The sequence below is a fragment of the Propithecus coquereli genome, unplaced genomic scaffold (genome assembly GCF_000956105.1).
Source record: "Propithecus coquereli isolate 6110/MARCELLA unplaced genomic scaffold, Pcoq_1.0 Scaffold3, whole genome shotgun sequence".
NCBI lineage: Eukaryota > Metazoa > Chordata > Mammalia > Primates > Indriidae > Propithecus > Propithecus coquereli.
Window position 1 is genome coordinate 19,155,760 of NW_012148618.1, and position 18,662 is coordinate 19,174,421.

Consider the following 18,662-nt stretch of genomic DNA (forward strand, 5'->3'; position numbering starts at 1 on the left):
CTATGATTAAAGACATGTAGGAACCCAAATGCACGGCCCATTTGGGGGTGAGGAGCCAGGACTGTGCTGACAGGTTAGCAGGTCGGGAGAGGATCACAGAATGAAGCCCCTTAACTATCAGGGTGTGCACTCTGGCATTTGAATCTTCATCTAGAATACTGGACTTTGAAGGAAGTCTTAACAATCATCGAATCTAGCACTTTTCAAATCTATTTTTTAAACCACACAACCCCTTATTTAATTGATACTTTACATCAATTTGATTGATTGATCAATTGATCAACTGATACTTTAACGCTCACAACAAATAAAAGCAGAACTGCCACACCTGGAGTGGGGGGTTGGGGACAGGAGCCCTGCCCCCTTCCACTGTCCTCTTCTGCATTCCCTGCAGCCCTGGGACACTACGCAGCACCTGAAGGACCTACTGGACACAGACTGAGAACCACTGATTTCCAAGTCCTGATGGAAAACTACCAGAGGTTTTTGAGCAAGAGTGTTATTTAATCAAAGCACTATTTTAGGCAGACAAATCTGACATGATGGATTATAGAGAAGCCAGAAAGCAAGGAGACCAATTAAGAGATTATTGCAAAATGTCAGGCCTAAATTAACACAGGTTCCGGGAAATGACTGAAGGTGGGGTAAAAAGAGACAGATGTTCGGGGTGGCTTCAAGGTTTGATGCTGCATAACTGCAATGTTAATTTCTAGATCAAGGATATCTGTAGGGTCTCTTGGAGCATCCCTCTTTTACAGGAGGCAAAAAAATCCCAAAACAAGACCACAAGGTGCCTCTGTTCTTGAAGAGGGCGCTCAACTGCTTAACACCTTTCGATAAATGTACACTTTACCTCACGTAATAAATTATATAGCCCCCTTAACAAACCTGTTTAGAAAGATGTTCATTATGGAACCGATTTGTACAAATCATGCATGCTGCCTGTAATTAAACCTACCTATGCATCTGGTACCATCTGGAGAGGTGTAAAAACCAGGGGGACATTTGCAAAAGTAACTGCTGACTGTGTTTGTACATTCGCCCCCATCACAGATTCCAGGAATAGTGCTGCATTCATCAATATCTGGAACATAAATAAGAGTTTCAGTATTCGTAGAACATAGTACAAAACTGTTCATCATTACAAGGATTCAGATGTCAACACTAGTCAAATCATGTCCCTAGAAACATCCATCTTTACAAAGTAAAAGTTACATAGAGAATAATCAACTCAAAGAGTAGGTGCTGCTTCTCCTAGCACAGATTTACCAAGGGACTTACCAAATTCAAGAGATTAGAGCAAAATAAAATCATCCCCTTTAAAATCTAAAACTGGATACTGTTGTTTCACCAAGTAACCACAGCATGCTAATATTCCAAGTGTCATTTATTTTATAATTTTGTTTCCCCCTTTGTTTCCATGTTTTGCATCGAGTTAAACTCCTCTACTACATGTTCTATATTCTGCTGCATCACTTACTGTATTTCGTTTCAACCTATTTTCCACAAAGCAGATGTTGAAATCCTACAGAAAAGACCTTCTGGTCTGAGTGCCAAGACCTGGCCAACTTGGGTGACCAGTCTAAGGGTAGACAGTATCAACTTGGTGTTCTCAATGGCACCCAAATTACGATTAGGATGGTTTTCTGTGAGTGAACTGTGGTGGACACTGGGTGCTCCACACTGACCCCCTTCAAGGAAAGACTGGGTGCCCAAGCTGCTGGCAATGCTGTCAGCAGATAGCCTTTGGTTCTTGGCCCCTTCAAGGATTGCCTGAGCCACAGAGATCCACCTTACCTGAGGTCACACCCTTCCCAGGCACTCAACACCTGAAGAGCAGTTGTGGAGGAGGGATAAAGGTTTGATCATCTCAACCCAATGGGGTACAACTCTGAAGGCCACTCATTTCCTTCTCGTGTCAGCCGAGGCTCTCACTGGGCTGCACCAAAGCTCACCTGCTTCATTTGCACACTCTTGATTCCTCCACTTCTCATCTACAGGCATCGATCCCAAGGACATCCCCTAGTAAACATCCTGAATGCTACACAGGCTATAGTTGGGGTTAGCCCTCAAGGCCTGACACCACTGTTGCCCTCCAAGGAAGTAGTAAAAGTCCCTTAGGACAAATCTGACCATCTTCTTCAAGGGGAGGTTTTCTATAGCCCAACCCACACACTAACAAATGTCAACAGATATGGCACCAGTAGGAGGAGATAGAAAATTGAGAACTTCCTATTTAGGCTAGAAGTGACCTCAGGGCACAGGGAATCCGCATGGCCTCATCTCTAAGACCAGTAGGGCTTTCTGTACTGACCTATGGAGAAGTGAGGTTGGACCCAAGCCTCCTGGGAGTATTGCAATGGCAAGGCTGACACCCTTGAAATCTGGAAAGGCTTACAACCTCAAAATAAGAACATTTCTTCTCCACTCTAAGTACTGCTCTTCATTTATAAAACAAAATAGAACTCTAAGTGGACCAGATTCAAGTATCTTCTGACTCAAGTTCACCCTGTTAGTCAAAAAGGCAGCAGTGACAGTGTTTACATGCAAGGTTAACCTTTTTAAAAGCAAAATCACCATTTTTCTATGCTAGGCTAAATGCTAAACCAAACAGTATTTCATGGCTTATATTAGAGTCAATGCTAACATAAACAGCATTGTCATTATGAAGCTGTGTAATAGTAAAGGTGCATATTCTATTCTGACAGATATATGAGTAAATTTCACTGGAGTCAGTGAAAGAGTCATGAAGAAAAACTGGGAAGGGCAGAGCCTAAGGTTCTAGAACCAGCATGATATCTCAAGGTATATTTTAAGAATGGTTCTTCAACCTGGATCCTCTGTATTTCCCCAGCCACACCTCTACTTAACACAAGTATACTGAAAAGCCTACAGGATTCAAAACCTCATTTAAGGATAGAGGAAGACATAATTCAAAGGTATTAAGAAGAATATACTCTTCTCAAAGTGTCCGTAATAGTTAATAGTTGAATCATATAACACCTGCCAAAGATTGTGTAAAGAGACTATTTATTAAAAAAATTTTTTCAATATAAATAACTGCTACCAGCCTTATTAAGGCCTTATTAAGGCCACTTAACATACATCAATATCCAGAAAGGTTAAGTGACAGCATATATCAGAAAAAATTATTTTAAAAATGGAATTAACTTTGGTAAGATAGGAGAAACATCTTTTATACACTGGGTAGGTTAGATTTGGACCCTTTATTGAAGATGACAATAACAACAACAATAATACCAAGAGTGCGAATGTGCAGCATACCAAGCATCGTATAAATGCTTTCTGTGTGTCAACTCGTCTAACCCACACAATACACGTATCATCACAGGATCTGATTCTACAACTCTGGTGCCCAGGCATGCCTCTTGCATTACACGGAGGCCTTCAGAAAATGGACATGACTAAAACCTGAAATAAGAGCAAAGGGGCTCATTGTTCATAAAGTGATGCTAAACCCAAGTATTCAACTGGCAGGGGTTTGGAGTAGGGCGTAGGAGGAGTTTCCACCAAGTTGCATGCTTTCAAAGGCCAGCGGGTCAGAATATAGGTCATAGTGCACCCCTCCCTGATTTTCACACAGGTAAAGATAAAACAGGACTAGGCCAAAGTATTAAATTTGAAGGAGCTTAAATGACATCAAATTCCCCTTAAAAGGTCCCCTCCTCAACAACACACACTTTTTCTTTCAGGTGTCTAGTGCTTTTCTACTTTCCTAAAGTACCTTGGTTCTCAGACCCACGGCTTCATAAGGATAACAGCAAAAGTCCTGATCTCATTACCAGGCCGTGGTGGAAGTTCCTGACGGTAAAACGCCAAAAGAAGACATTTGAATTGGAGTGACTCGCACTTTGAAACTCATTCAGATTAATTTATTATTTCTCCAGTTCTTACCACCACTCTGTGTTTATTCCCTTTTAACAGAATTTCAGGCATCCCAAGTAAGAGAGAGTTTGAGAATGGTGACTTTCCCAGAGTTTCTGTAAGTCACGCTGTATCAAATGCCAGCTGTAAAAGTAAATCAGGTGGGGAGGTCTGCTGGGGAGCGGGGCTTGACTGGGAAGAGCCATTTCTGTGTTCTGGACACTTCTGCCTGCTTCCTTGAAGCAGGAGGGGTGAGGCAGAGTTGCTGGGAAGCAGCTATCCCCTGGTGGCTGCCCATGTCCCCCGTGGCTTCTTGCTGACCCTCGGAAGAGACACAACGGTAGGTTCCTTCCCTCCCTATTTGCTGCCCTGTGCTGTGTTCTTGTTCTTCCCTCTGTGTCCTCTGTTTTCCCTGGGCATTCCTCCCATCCTTAGGCTGCTTCCCTACCCTGGGGCTCCTCTAGCAGTGGGAAAGGAAGGAGGGTGGAGGGCAGATGGATGGAGTTTGGTCTCGGTTCTGGGATAGGCATCACTGGGACACTCAGCCTTTCACAAGCTCCATCCAAGATCGTGGACCTGACAGGAAAAAACAGTTAACCTGATCCTGTCTAGATTACTAACAAAGTGAAGCAAAAAAAAGTAAAAATGTGGCAGCTGTTTCAAAGTAACATCTGACACTAATGACTGTGAATGCCACCTAGCCTTCAGATTAACTCCGTTTTATTATACAAACACAACTCAGTATAAAGCACGCGGCTAAGAAGTAAACAAGCTGATTATTTAAGTCATGAAGAGAAAAACACCAGCCATACTATTTTATAGTCACACCACATATGCCAGCTTTCATGGTTTCTTATTCATGCAGCGTCAGTTGTCTGAGCGCAACTTGAAAATAATGACAGTGTAAAGATGGGATCCAGACTGTGGGACTGGAAAGAACCCCCAGATACCACCTCGTTCAACTTCCTCATTTGAAAGTTAAAGTAACTCAGAGTTGGTAATTGACTTGTCTAAGATCACACAGGATTAGAGACGTTACCAGTACTACGGCCAGGTCTACCTTGTTTCCAGGGCACAGAGATTTTGTCCCTCTAACTGTAGAGCTGCCTGAACAGTAAGAGTCAAGGGCCTGCAGCCAGCTGCAGGGGATGGAGCCCCATCTGTGACAATGAGTTAGGCAGCCCCAGGGATTCTCCTTGGTGCCTGAGAGGATAAGAGCCCCTAATAGTAAGCAGCCATCAGATAAACATGCCATTATTTTGGAAAGGGGAAGTACTGAGGGTTTTGGCTCACGTGTTAGGGAATGCATGGGTTTAAGAGCCACAATTTCAAAAAGGTCCTTCGCATCATGCAGTGCTATTATAATTGCTAAAGGCTGGGCTGACGATAATCTAAATCCCAAAATATTAGTGGTTAATTAGGAATCCAAGGGACTTCTTCCAGAAATAAAACTTAATCCCTTAATTACACTTTTTATTTCTTAATTTCCTCCCACAGTAACCTATGCAAATATGGACTTGGTTTCCAAAAGGAAAAGGCTCGTGTTCGTTCAGTGTGCACACTCTACCGTAATCGGAAAAGTCAACAAAGAAGGTGGGCATGAACTCTGTTTCCCTTTTTCTCAAATCACAGCTATAAATCTCAATCTTTTTCTTCTTAAATGTATAAAAATTTAATAATTGTTATTTAATCATTTCAGTTTGTTAATTTGTATTTCAAATGTACCCAAATTGTATGTATTTATACAAAACTTGGTCTGCAACAGTTTTTTTTTTTTTACATTTTGAGTAAGGAGGGATATTTTAGGAAGGAAGGGAGAATTGTACAAAAGGAAGATCTCATGAAAAGCAAATTGAATAGAGCTATCTCTCATATGAGGAAGTGAAGGTTAGCATCTTGTGAATTTGCTAAAACCAATTTGCTTGAATTGCTTTTCTAAAGTACTATAAAAAGTACCCAATTTCTTCCTCTCCATGTCAAGAGAAAGATACATTTAAAAAGCCAGGCAGCGTAATGGTAAAGGCACCAGAGTAATCTTTACAAGGGCACAGAACCCCACTGTTGCACCCAACCATCTTCCTAGGGTACACATGGGATCTATAGTCTTTCCACTGGTCGTAAGCCAGATTTTCTAGGTTCCCTCTACTGACCATCTAGAGATCCACCCATGCGCACAGTTATGCTACTTCCATCGTGAGGCCCAGTAAGTGGAAAAGAGCACGGGAATTGAAGGAGTGGACCCAGTTCACCGAGAGTCTCAGAGGACTTTCTGATTACTTTTCTACCAAAGTAAGACAGGTCAACAATGCTCACACCAGCCTCCAGGCCAGAGGACAGATAGTACTCAGAGGACATTCCCTTCTAATATTGATTTTGCATAAAAAAATTAAAAAGGAGAAAAAAAATCATCTAAATTTAATGTAATAGTAAATGGCAAAAGAATAAAAAAAAAGGTCTAGCCAAAAGTATTCTGTTTTTATCTTGCTACTGACTTCAATATGTAGCTGGACAAAAAAAATTTTTTTGTATGTGACAAGGATTAAGTAATTCTTAGAATGAATTTTAGGTCCATTGGGTACACCATAATAGGTTTCTTAGCATTAATAATAGGATTTGAATCATTTTTCTTTCAGTCTGAGCATTAAATCTGAATCTTCTGTCTAGTCCACATCCACAGACCATTTCTGACTGTTAACTGATTGGTCTGAGTGGAAAACAAGAGACAAAAATCAATCTGGTTCAGGCTGGAAGCTATCATAATTCCAGAAGACAAAACACAGACTGAACAAGTCAGACGGAGTGTATTGCCCTAAATCTTGAAGCCAACTATATATTTTGAAGCTGAAGAGATTAAACTCAGAAAGCCTAAAATGTAAGACAAAATCAATCCTTTGTTAATGTGAATTTTGCATATGATAAATCTTAATAGCTTATTAATGTCATAAAAATGTATATATGATAGTACCTGAAAATCCATGCCAAAATATTTTAACTAGTCACAAATATTAGAAAATATAGTTGTTAAAGTAGAGGTGACAACTTTCATCTAGGAAAGAAGACAATGTAATATGACTCAACAAGCACCAAAGTGTCAGTCAAAAGAGGTCAATTTTAGCACTATCTAAATGACCTCAGACAGGGCAATTAACATACCCAAGACACAGTTCCCTAATGTATAATATTAAAGGGTGGAACTAGGTGAGTTCTTTGCCCCTTTCAGTATTAAAACTCTGCTTCAAACTTACATCTACAATACAACTTCTAAAATACATTGGCTTACTGAGAGTCAACTTTATTGTTCTTTGAAACTTAAAATGTTTGTAAGATGCCCTACTTCTTCAGAAAGAACTAAAGTATTTTTCCCAACTACCTCAAATAACTGTAACAAGTTCAAGAACGCATATCAATTACAAATTCTATGATGATCAGTAACGTAAAAACAACTCCAACCCATAAAGCTAGTTCTATCAGAGTTAGACTATTCAGTTTCAGGGCAAGTAAAGATGAAATGTCTTGCACGTAATTTATGAATGGCACCTTAAATTTAACTCTGTCTTTCGCTTGTATGATAGACTGTGGAAACCAACAAAAGCTAATGATCTGAACCCGGACAAGTAACTTAGAATAAGTTATTCCTCACTGAGGAAGTCTAGGACCATATATACAACAGAAAATATTAAAAAAAAAAAATTCATACATCTAAATGAAGCCTCAGATCACACCAGGTAGAGTGAGTTAAGATTGAAGGAAAAAGTTTCTTTTCTGAGCTTGGTAAGTGATGTAGCCTTGAGAATAATGTTACGCTGCTGTCAGATATTACCATATATAAGTTACATGCACTCGTCACAGAAAAGAGAGTTTGATGCTGCCTACTTATTTTTTGGATGCTTTGCTCTCACTAAAAAATGATTATTGCACTTGGAAGCCAGGCCTCTTTTTGGCAAATAGCAGCAGGGGTGAATATAAATACATCCTCTATATATACATTTTTAGAAGCTCTAAATCCATAAACTAAATGCAAATATAAAAATTTACCTCAAGTTACTTTTCTGTCTGACAAACATTAACAAATTTTCATTTAATAGGTATATATTATCCCCCAGAAAAGAAAATCGTAAGCATGTACTAGGAGCATAAATATAAGAGTTAATAGATCTCCCTCCTGCACGCATAAAAAAATCAAACATGCATTTTAACCAGAAAAACATCAGAAGATACATCATTCCAAATGATATCTAATGACCAAGTTTAAATTTATGTCTCTAGAACTATGTAAAAACATGTGTCTTGAACATTTTAAACCAAATATTGGTTCAAAAATATTTCATGTTTTTAATATTTAATTTGATTCAGATGGACCTCTTATTTGGGGTCTATAAAAGTGGAAAAAGCTGCAAGGTTTTTCTGGCTCAATAGCACAAAGGCATATTATTCCTGGTAAGAATATTATATTTACACATTCATGGGGATGACAAAGACAAAGGATTTAAGAATAATTAGCAAACAAGCTTGTCCCTGATGTGGAGTTTTGCCTGCCCTCCTCCCTTAACTGCAAAGCTTGAGATTTCTTACCTTCACATTTTTGTGACACTTCATTAAATTTGTGTCCAGCAGGGCATTTGCACTCAAAAGACCCAACAGTATTAATGCAATTTCCTCCTTGACAGATCCCAGGGATGGCCTGGCATTCATCCACATCTGTCAGATTTTAGAGGAAAGACAGAAAAAAATATTCATATAAAATTCATTGCAGAAGAAAATGTGATAGTTTGTCCACAATTATATTACCATATGTGTATCAATGAGTTATTTGTCCATCACAACACTTGGAATATAATAAGAGAAACTATTTCTCACAATTATATTATATAAAATAAATTATATTAGCATAGTTTAGTCAATAATGTTCTATAAGAAGACACAAGTATTCTTTATTTTCCCACCTTCCATCTTCCCTCATGTAGAAGAGAATATTTGTACTAATTTTTGTGGGTTTTACTGCATATGCTGCAAAGTACAAGAATACTATGATTAATAGGCCATTGTTCACTGACTTATTTTTATCTCCCAATTGGTAGTAATAATCAAAGTTACTCAAGAAATCCTAAAAATCAAAATACATTTCCATAATGAAACTATCTTTAAGAGTTGTACTGACTGATTTAGTTAAAACACAATTTACTTAAGTTCACTCAGACGACATGAGACAGCTAAAGCTTTTGTACAAATGAAGTAGAAAATGTTAACCTTACATTCTGGAGAACTGTCTTGCCCAGTAAAAACTAAACAATTCAGAAAGTTAGACCAAGAAGCGAGAGGGATCTTCAGGCGAATTCGCTGTCTCAGCTGCAGACTTACCTTGCTGACTGAGCAGGCATCAGAAGGAACTTTTTAAAGGTAAGTCAAATCGTGTCCTTCCCCACTTAGTCCATGCTAAGTCCCAGAAAGTTCCACATGACCCCTCTGCTCTCTGGCCTCATCTCCCACCCTCCTCCCTCTCTTGCTCCTCTCCCACCACACTGGATTCCTCAAATAAGCCAAGCATGCACCTGCCTCAGAGCTCTGTAGTGGTTGCCCCTGGCCTAGAATATTCTTCCTCCAGAGAGCTGCAGGGCTCATGCTGTCCCATCCTGCAGGTCTCTGCTCCAGTGCCACTTTAGCAGCCAGCCCTTCCCTGGACAGCCCCACAGCAACACCTGCGCCCTGGTTTTCATCATCCTTACCCTGCTTGGTTTTTTTTCCAAACAGGCACCGACTGACCTAAAATGTGCCTGTTTGTTTTGTTTTATAAATTGATTGTCTTCAACATAAGCTTCCAGACAGCAGGCACTTTGTTTTCTTCACTGCTGTATCCCAGGCAGCTAAGGACTAACTTGTGGCCCTACTCATAACCCCAAATATGAACCTTCCAGGAACAAAATTAATCCTCCCAGGCTACATTCAGTTATAAAGATTGTAGAAGTACAGGTACGTTCTTTCCATCTCTTCATTCGAAACACAGAAAAGTCTGATTTAATAAAGACCCCAAGGAAACAGTCCAACATTTTGTCTTCTCCTTTAGAGAGTGTTCTTTTTGAAATCTGGAAGCCAAGTGTACTCGTTAGCTTCACTCTTCATCGAATGAAGCAAAACATGATTGCTGTTTGTAAGATCTCAACTTGCATCCTTGAGAAAAGTCAGCACACAGTAAAAGGGATACTAAAGAAATAATTTGTGATAAAAGTGACACTGACTCTTTCAAATGGAATGTCTTGACCCACAAATGATGGGCTATATGTGAAATAGAATTAGATTATGTTCTCTAGCCAATTTCAGTTTTGTCTTAGACCAGAATTTTCTATTCTCTTAATATGTTGAGTATGTTTATTAAAATGTTCTTTGAAATCAAGACTTTACATACAGGCAAAACTAGATGTCTTGATCATGATTTTTGGCCAGTAGGAAATATAGATAAGGGCAGTTCTCCACTGGCTGAATATCACAAGACTGAAGACAGAATACGTTCCTTTATGAACTCATCTTCCCACAGCCCCTCACATCTGGCCCAAGGACTGGGAACACCAGCAAGGAGAGCGAGCCCCAGGCTGATGGCAGAATCTCTCTGGAAAAAAAAAACCAACCAAACATGCAGAATTTCATTGTCAAAATGGCAATATAACTGCCATTTTGATTCTATGAGTTTTCAAAAATTGTCTTATAAAAAACCTTTTGTTCCCCCTTGAATGTTGAATAGCAGAGTCAGGAAGCCACAGGAAGCAAACACTGGAAAAATCCAGACGGTATGAAATAAAGAGCAAAGCTGCAGGGAAGGTGCCTCTTCCCTTGCCCCATTCATTCCATTCCCCAAATTCTGTTAGTGCCCTAAACTCTGACCTCGACTCACTGATGGGCAGCTGGGCATTTGAAGTCTGGGTTTCTGGTCACTGTCAACAAGTTCATGGGCATTTGCTAACTTTATAACCCCAAGACCAACAAATTCTCCAAAACTCACTGGGACTTTCTAAGAATGAGAAAAATCATAAGGCACTAAAAATAAGAAGAACTAAACGTACTCTTAATTGTATAAAATCCTATAATTCATCTGTTTATAATTCTAAGGTTTCAAAGTGACTTGTTGCTTCTCCTGCCATTCAGAAGGACACATTCAAGGGCATACGAAGGAGCTGTATGCTGTACATGGAAGCCAGGGACCAGGACCAACACATCAGAATTGGGATTTATCAAAGTATAATTTATTGGAGACCCACAGAACTGTGTGACTAAGCTCAAGTTCTGTCTTATTGCATATTGCCCTTAGAATTAACATATAGAACAAAAGCAAACTATTCTCTATTTGCTTCAGAATAGCATATTCCAAATTTTCTGAAAATATTGTAACATGCTAACAAAAAAAAAAAAAGAAAGCAAGCCCCGAAGAGGTCTAAAGGAAACAGATATAGCCTGGGAGTTTTCAATCCCATCAGTTTAGTGTGGAGCTGCCTAAGCTCAAGTTCTGTCTTATTGCATATTGCCCTTAGAATTAACATATAGAACAAAAGCAAACTATTCTCTATTTGCTTCAGAATAGCATATTCCAAATTTTCTGAAAATATTGTAACATGCTAACAAAAAAAAAAAAAAAGAAAGCAAGCCCCGAAGAGGTCTAAAGGAAACAGATATAGCCTGGGAGTTTTCAATCCCATCAGTTTAGTGTGGAGCTGCCTCTGTTCACTTCCTCCTGTTTCCTGCCAGACATCCAGACAATAAAAGAATTTGTACAGCTGGAAGAACAGGAGTAAAAGCCAAAAACAGAGTAAGGGCTTCTATGGGAAGCAGGAGAAGCAGCTAGCGGGCGACATCTGGGGATATTTAAAACTGTGAAACAAATCCTAATTTATTTCGGACTTGTAAAAAAAAATGCATAATGTAGCATGTAAAATGTCGAGAGGAACAATTTTCTTCAGGTCAATTAAGTACAACCCATGAGGCAGAGGAACTCTAACAGTTTTAAACGAAGAAAAAAAAATGAAGAAAAACATCAACTACCTTGTTCACAAGTCTTGCTTTGTGTTTCTACACAGCATTGCCATCAGGCACAGCATTGCTGTAAACAGAATCACACCACCCCTGCAGTCAGAGGTACATGAAAACACCTCTGGGGTCAGGGGGGGAACTGCTGGCAAGGAAAATTCCGGTAAGACTTCAGCGGCTCTCTCGTGAGCCACGTTCCTAATGCCTTAGCTGGATATTATGCAGTCAGCGAAATTGCGAAGTTATGTCTCTGACACTACTTTTCCATTCTCTTCAACTTCATTGGAGAATGGCTCTCCAGAGTAAATATTAATCCATTAATAACTCCATCAGCCGGGGTTTACCTTGACAAGCTCCCGTGCGGATATTTGGAATGAAGCCGCGGCGGCAGGGGTGAGGCTGGGCAGGACACATCTCACAAGGGTGGCCCCAGGCCCGGCCGACTGTGGCACAGCAGAGCGTTTTTGTGCAGACAATCCCGCTGAGTTGTCCCTGGCACATCTGGTTGCTGACCACAGTAAAACAGGGGCCTGTCCTGTAATCTGAAAATAAAGAATAAGAATCTCATGAAAATCCAGAAAAGCAAGACCCATCACACGGAGGAACAGGTGTACCCCATCTTGTTTGACTTCAAATCTACATATGGATTTCAGAGATTGAATAGCACATCACGGACTCCGCGTAAAGCCTTGGGCCAAACATTCTACCACTGAACCCCTCACCTATAAAATGAGCGTAAAAACATCGGTTCCTGTCCACTTGAAAAAGATGGCATTGTGAGGATCAGGTGAACTCATGGAAAACTCTTTGCAACTGTTAATTGCTGTATAAATATAACAGTAATATTATTATCCACTCATCACTCAAGAAAATGTATCTGTGCCTACACCAAATCAGCCCCTATGCCTGACATAGATGCTTCAGTGATTAAAAGAGACTAAATCCTTGCTTTCATAGAGCTTCTAGCACCTAGCCTATTGTTATTTAGGTTGGAGAAAGCAAAGAATTTCAAAATTTGCAGTGAGGCAAGTCATGGCACCTTCTTCCTGGAAGTTCCTTGAAAAAGAGAAATGATTATCTTTCTTTTGGGTTTGGTCTACCTTATTTCAAACACAAAAATAAGGAAACTAAATTTTTTTAAAAATTTACTCATACAGAACACATTAGGCATTTAATATAAAGATTGAGGACATTGGTCTGAAATCATTACAATCCCTGGGCAAAAGGATCATCTTAAAGCAAACACAGATAAGCTAAGGCCACAAGAGAATTTCCAAGCACAGCGGTCCCACCACCAGATATAAGATCAGAGGCCTCCTTTTTTTTTACCTCTTTTGGTACAGGGGAGAAAGTCAGTCTGGACTTAGCAGCCAACAAGAAAGATAAAGATGTAGTGAGCACAGAGGGCCAAAGCCAGGCTGTCCTCACAGCCTTCCCTGTGAGAGAAATCAGGGCCATAATCCCTCTTTCTGTCCTACAGTGGCCTTGACAGATAATGGAGGTTGGGCTGGGGTGGGAATCATGGCTCCCAGCTCCTATCCACTACCCAACACATGCATGCTTTCTCGTGTCATTTTCACATGTGTGGAGGCAGAGTGTTCCCTGTGAGTCTAAGGATGGACTAAATGATACCAGTAAGTTCCTTTGACCACAGTTTTATCAAAATCATGGGTTGTGCTAATGAAATCACTGGGTTATGTTTCCATTTTTATTTTCTTCTCTTTTTAAGTAGCTCATAAAACACCAACAACAACTGTTCATTACAGTACCAGCAAGACTGAACAGTCTGGATTGTAACAGTGTTTTGGCGATAGCTGACATCCCTCTATCCCATGTGTTCTCTCCTGTTTTCTTTCTCTTGCATCCTCACTCCAACTCCTCCCTTGGAATTATGACCTCATCTGAGCACTGCATCTCTGGTCCCCATCACTAAATGCTCTTCCTCACTCTCCCTTGCTGTCTGGAATGCACCACCTCTGGTCAATGGCATTGCAGAAATGGCATTGCCCTAATGCCCAGGAAGTAAGACCAGCCTTCTCAGGAATTCCAAAAACAAAACTCTACACCAGTCAAGTACATCAAGAGGACTACCAAACCCAAGTTATAGTAGCACTTGAGAGACAGACAGGATGGTCAAAATGTCCACATCTCTCTCCCTCTATGAAAGTGTTCACCAAAGTGTGCTATGTGTCTCACTCATGGGATGCAAGATGATTTTGGGTTGCCTTATTTTTATAGTCTTATATTAATTTCAATTTGCATTACAAAAAAGAATAAACATACCAGACTCATGATTTAACAGATATGTTTGTTATGATGAAGGTGAATTTAAAAAAACCTTTAATTCAATTTTTAAAAAATATTAAGTAAATACTAGTACAAGCGATATGCAAACAGGCCAAAAATTGTGTGCGTAATAGATAAACACAAACAGTTTACCTTTCCAAAAGACTAGCCTTAGACCTTTGCTCCCCTTAAGGCTTTGCTTGAGCTGGCCCTACTTTCTAACCCTATCTCCTGACACTTCTTCAGTTTATTATTTGTCTTTTTACTTTGTTTATGCATTTTAACTCTATTGCTTTCCTTTTACTTTTATAATAGTCAAATTCTAGATATAGTTAATATTCTACATTATATGCCAGATTTGTTCAAAACCTGCTATCTTCTTCCCATAGATAATGAATTCAAAGAAGAATACATATATTAAATGCTGAACCATTGAATAAAATCTCAGCCCTCATTTTGTTCTGTCAATAAAAAAACAAAAGTCACTCAGCACCATGGTAGTTTGTAATCAAATCGCTTTTAAATGCAGTAACTATGTGGATAAAGTGGAATATTTAAGTCATCCTTACTTCTTTGGCTCAATTCTTCCTAATATTACCTATAAGCATTTAATAAATACCTTTCTGCTACCTGGGTTTTCCTTTCTATTTTACTATTTTATCAAGCATTTTTCTGATTCAAAATTAATAACTTTTAACAATTAGGAAAAGGCTGTAACATAAATAAGAAATGTAATTGCACCTAAAGAAACCCTCGATTACAGAGTGATTATATTACCATATGTAATTTTATGTGTATGTATGTGTGTTTTCCTTTTTAAATCACAAAATAAAGATTTTGCTTAATATACAATTTCAAATCTTGCTGTTTTTTCCCTTAACATTACCAAAAGCATTTTCTCTCATGTAATGAAACACTTTTCCAAAATATGATTTTAATTTCTGCATAATTTTCCATCAAGTTATAACATAACTTATTCAAGAATTTTCTTACTGCATATCACTTCAATTGCTTCTAATTCTTCATTATCACACATAATGTTCAATGTAAATTTTGATGAATTCTTTTTAGGATGAAAAATGTTTAGTTCGTGCAACAGCCATCAAGATTTTTATGGCTATACATGTCTTATATCTGAAACCAGAAAGATCACAGCAGCATAATCTTCTATTTAAAAAAGATAAATAGAACTTTCTATGTTAGATAACAAGACAGAGAATTTAGTCTTGTTTCTTTCTTTCCTGTTAATTTACTGAGCCAAGTGCAAATGCTTTAATCATCAACAGATTCGAGTTAGCTTGCCATTTTCAATCTTTTTTTATAAAGAGTAATGGAACATGAGTTTTAATTTGTAATCTTCTCTTTAACACTGTTTGGATTTGTTTTTCCTCCTCATTTTGCCAAGATACTCTATGGAATTATCTTACATATGAGGATTGCAAAGGTTAAGGGTAAATGCAAATATGGTGTTTTGTGAGTGACACCAGCGAAATCCAGGCACACCACAAAATGCTAGGAAAAATCTGACTCAGTCCTTTCTAACACTAGCTCATGACTTCAGATGTGAATTCCTCATTGGAAGATCTTCATAAAAAGAAAAATAACCTTTAAGACTTTTCCTGGTCAATAACTACTTGCTGCCATTTTAATGTGAAATACATAGAAAAGAGATAGCATTTATTAATTCTGATAACATACATTAGACATCTCTACATCCCAAAGGGACCCATATTATTAAATATACTAGATATCTGGCAAATAGTTTGAGTATTTAGAATAGAATCTATGGGACTTAACACATTTCTGTGCTAGATACTTATCACTTACAGACAAAGTGATTTTGGAAACAAATTAGAACTGGCTCGTTTGACAGTACAGATGGATGTAAATGTATTTGTAGATCCATATTTTCAATCAAAATTGCTGATTGCAGAGAGAAAAGCACAATCTGGATGAAACAGATTTGGATCTAAAAATCTCTTGGAGGGTAAGTGCTATATTAACGTGGTTTTCAAATGTCATTCCGATTTGGCGGTATGTGCTTTTTGTCCTGTGTTTCATTTAGATTGCCAAAGTTATGCTGTTTTTAGTCCAATACTCTAACCACAGAAAGAAATCTGCCCACACTCCCAATTCCTTACTAATAATCCAATTATTTACAATTATTCCCATAGCACTTACGTGATATTAAGCTAAATTTACATACTCTTTTTTTTTTTTTCCAGATAGTCCCAGCACTAGACAGGGAATGTGCCTAATCCAATGCTTGTGTAATGTCTGACTCATTCCTGGCTTCAATGTAAATCATTATTCCTAATGCAACGAAAATATAGTATTAGAAATACTTTCTATTTGCAAATTGCTCTACAATCACTTCCTTGTAAGACCTTCATGAACTGGGGCAACAGGCCAAGGCTTTCCAAAATTAAAATGCAATTTTAATTGTTTGTAACTAACTTACTCTAGTATGGCTAGTTCATGGGAAATTCTGCATCTCCATGTTCCCATTCTGAGTGGTTAGCTCAAGGATTGCTCTGCAGTCCCATTAGATTTGGCCTCAAGGCTTGGGCTCTGACCAACATGTGTCTGCAGCCTCTGATCCTCAGCTCATGCCCAGCTCTGCAGCTCAGAATGCTGTGGTCTACAGCATTATTTCACTTTCATTCGTAATCAGACTTCACCCTGAAGCAAATGCATCATTTACAGGGAAAGAAAATTCTGTGGTGCAATGAATTCTTGTCACTCTTGCTCAGTCACTAAACCACAAACTGCAGGGAAGGCACAAGGATGTAATTTTGGGCACTGGGCTCCAATTATTCTAAATCCTTCTTTTCATAAAAATGACAAACAAATGAATGAGATATCAATTTATCCATGGCAGAGAGGGTCATGGCATGCTTGTTTCTCCCAGGTAGGATGGCCTGGGAAACATTAGGCTCCTAATGTGTGCTATTTCAATATAACTTTCTAAGGAAGGAGTTCAGAGAATTTTTAGTCTAAGGAAAGTTAAAGCAAAGAAGCTTCATTGTCATAATCAGTCTCCTAACTGCTGTTACTTCTTACACCAATCATTCTTAACCTTAGGACATAACAGAATCACTTGGGCAACTTTTGCAAAATGCTGATGTCTGAGCCCTACCTCTGTCCTCTCCCAGGCCTGCCCATGGAATCTGATTCAGTAGGGGTGGCTTGGGACCCAGACATTCATATTTTGCAAAAGCTCCTCAACGTGATTTTGCCTTCTAGAGCTCTGAGTTGTATGTCTCTCTCTCTCTCTTTCTTTCTCTTTATTGAGTACTTACATTCCATGATTAATTGGAGATGTTTGCAAGATAGCTAACTGCATATCTGAAAGTCTATCCTTAGAAACATAAGCTAGCCCATACACTGGGACCACTGTCGTGCAAAATAACCTAGTATCTCTCAACTAGGACTGATATTTTAATCATGGCAAAATAGTATTCATTTCCACAGTGTTGCACTGATTATGAGGCACTTTATCATGTTCTGTAGTAATTATAACTACGAACTTGCCAAACCAAACAACAAAGTCAAAATTTAAGAAAGCTGATTGTCCACTAACGCACTGTCCTGACAGTTAATTGAATTCCCATTTCCAGGCTCTCTCCTCCTGGTGCTACAAAGCACATTGAGATATGTGACCTTATGCCATGTCCAGTCCCCTGCCCAGTGCTGCAGCTTGTACCTGAGTGGAATTTCAGGGGGATTCTCCGATTGGGGCCCAAATAAAAGACCAAACTTAGCATCAGTAACACCAAAAGTTAATTTAATTTCTTCCAGAATTGCACTGGAATAGACCACTTTGAAATCCTTCTAAGACTCCTGATTTGATGAAATACAAAGTACTAAACACTGTCTATGAAGTTTCTTGCCAAAAGGGTCAAAGCTTAATCTAATCAAGCTTCCAGACCTAACTTCCAGCTGAAAAGGAATACAGGGATAGAAGAACAAGGTAAATAATACCACAAAGAAACAATCAGAAAACCCAGAATGTGTAATGTTTTCTAAGGCAATTATTCTGAATTTTTCCAAAAGTAAATGACCCTCTGCCCCTCAAAAACGGTAGAGTGATTATTCTATATTAAAAACCGTAATAACAAAAACCTGACTGGATACTATTACATTGAATTTTTTGTTTTGTTTTGTTTTGTTTTGCGACACGGTCTCGCTGGGTTGCCTGGGCTAGAGTGCAGTGGCATCATCATAGCTCACCACAACCTCAAACTCCTGGGCTCAAAAGATCCTCCTGCCTCAGCCTCCTGAGTAGCTGGGACTACAGAACTACAGGCATTCACCACCATGCCCAGCTAATTTTTCTATTTTTTATAGAGACAAAGTCTCACTCTTGCTCGGGCTGGTCTCGAACTCCTGGCCTCAAGCAGTCCTCCTGCTTCAGCCTCCTGAAGTGCTGGGATTACAGGCATGAGCCACCACTTCCGTTCTGGATATTGTCTTTAAAA

At 39.0% G+C, this 18,662-nt stretch overlaps 1 protein-coding gene across 1 annotated transcript in view; it reads right to left on the minus strand.

Moving 5' to 3' along the window:
• Nucleotides 1–18,662, minus strand: part of FBN1 (fibrillin 1) — a 228,476-nt gene that overhangs the window by 111,321 nt on the left and 98,493 nt on the right. The window contains exons 6-8 of the mRNA XM_012649439.1: nucleotides 12,240–12,437; nucleotides 8,458–8,583; nucleotides 959–1,084 (exon numbers count right to left, since the gene is read on the minus strand). Of these exons, the coding sequence (XP_012504893.1) occupies nucleotides 959–1,084; nucleotides 8,458–8,583; nucleotides 12,240–12,437 (450 nt within the window). The remainder of the gene's footprint in view (nucleotides 1–958; nucleotides 1,085–8,457; nucleotides 8,584–12,239; nucleotides 12,438–18,662) is intronic.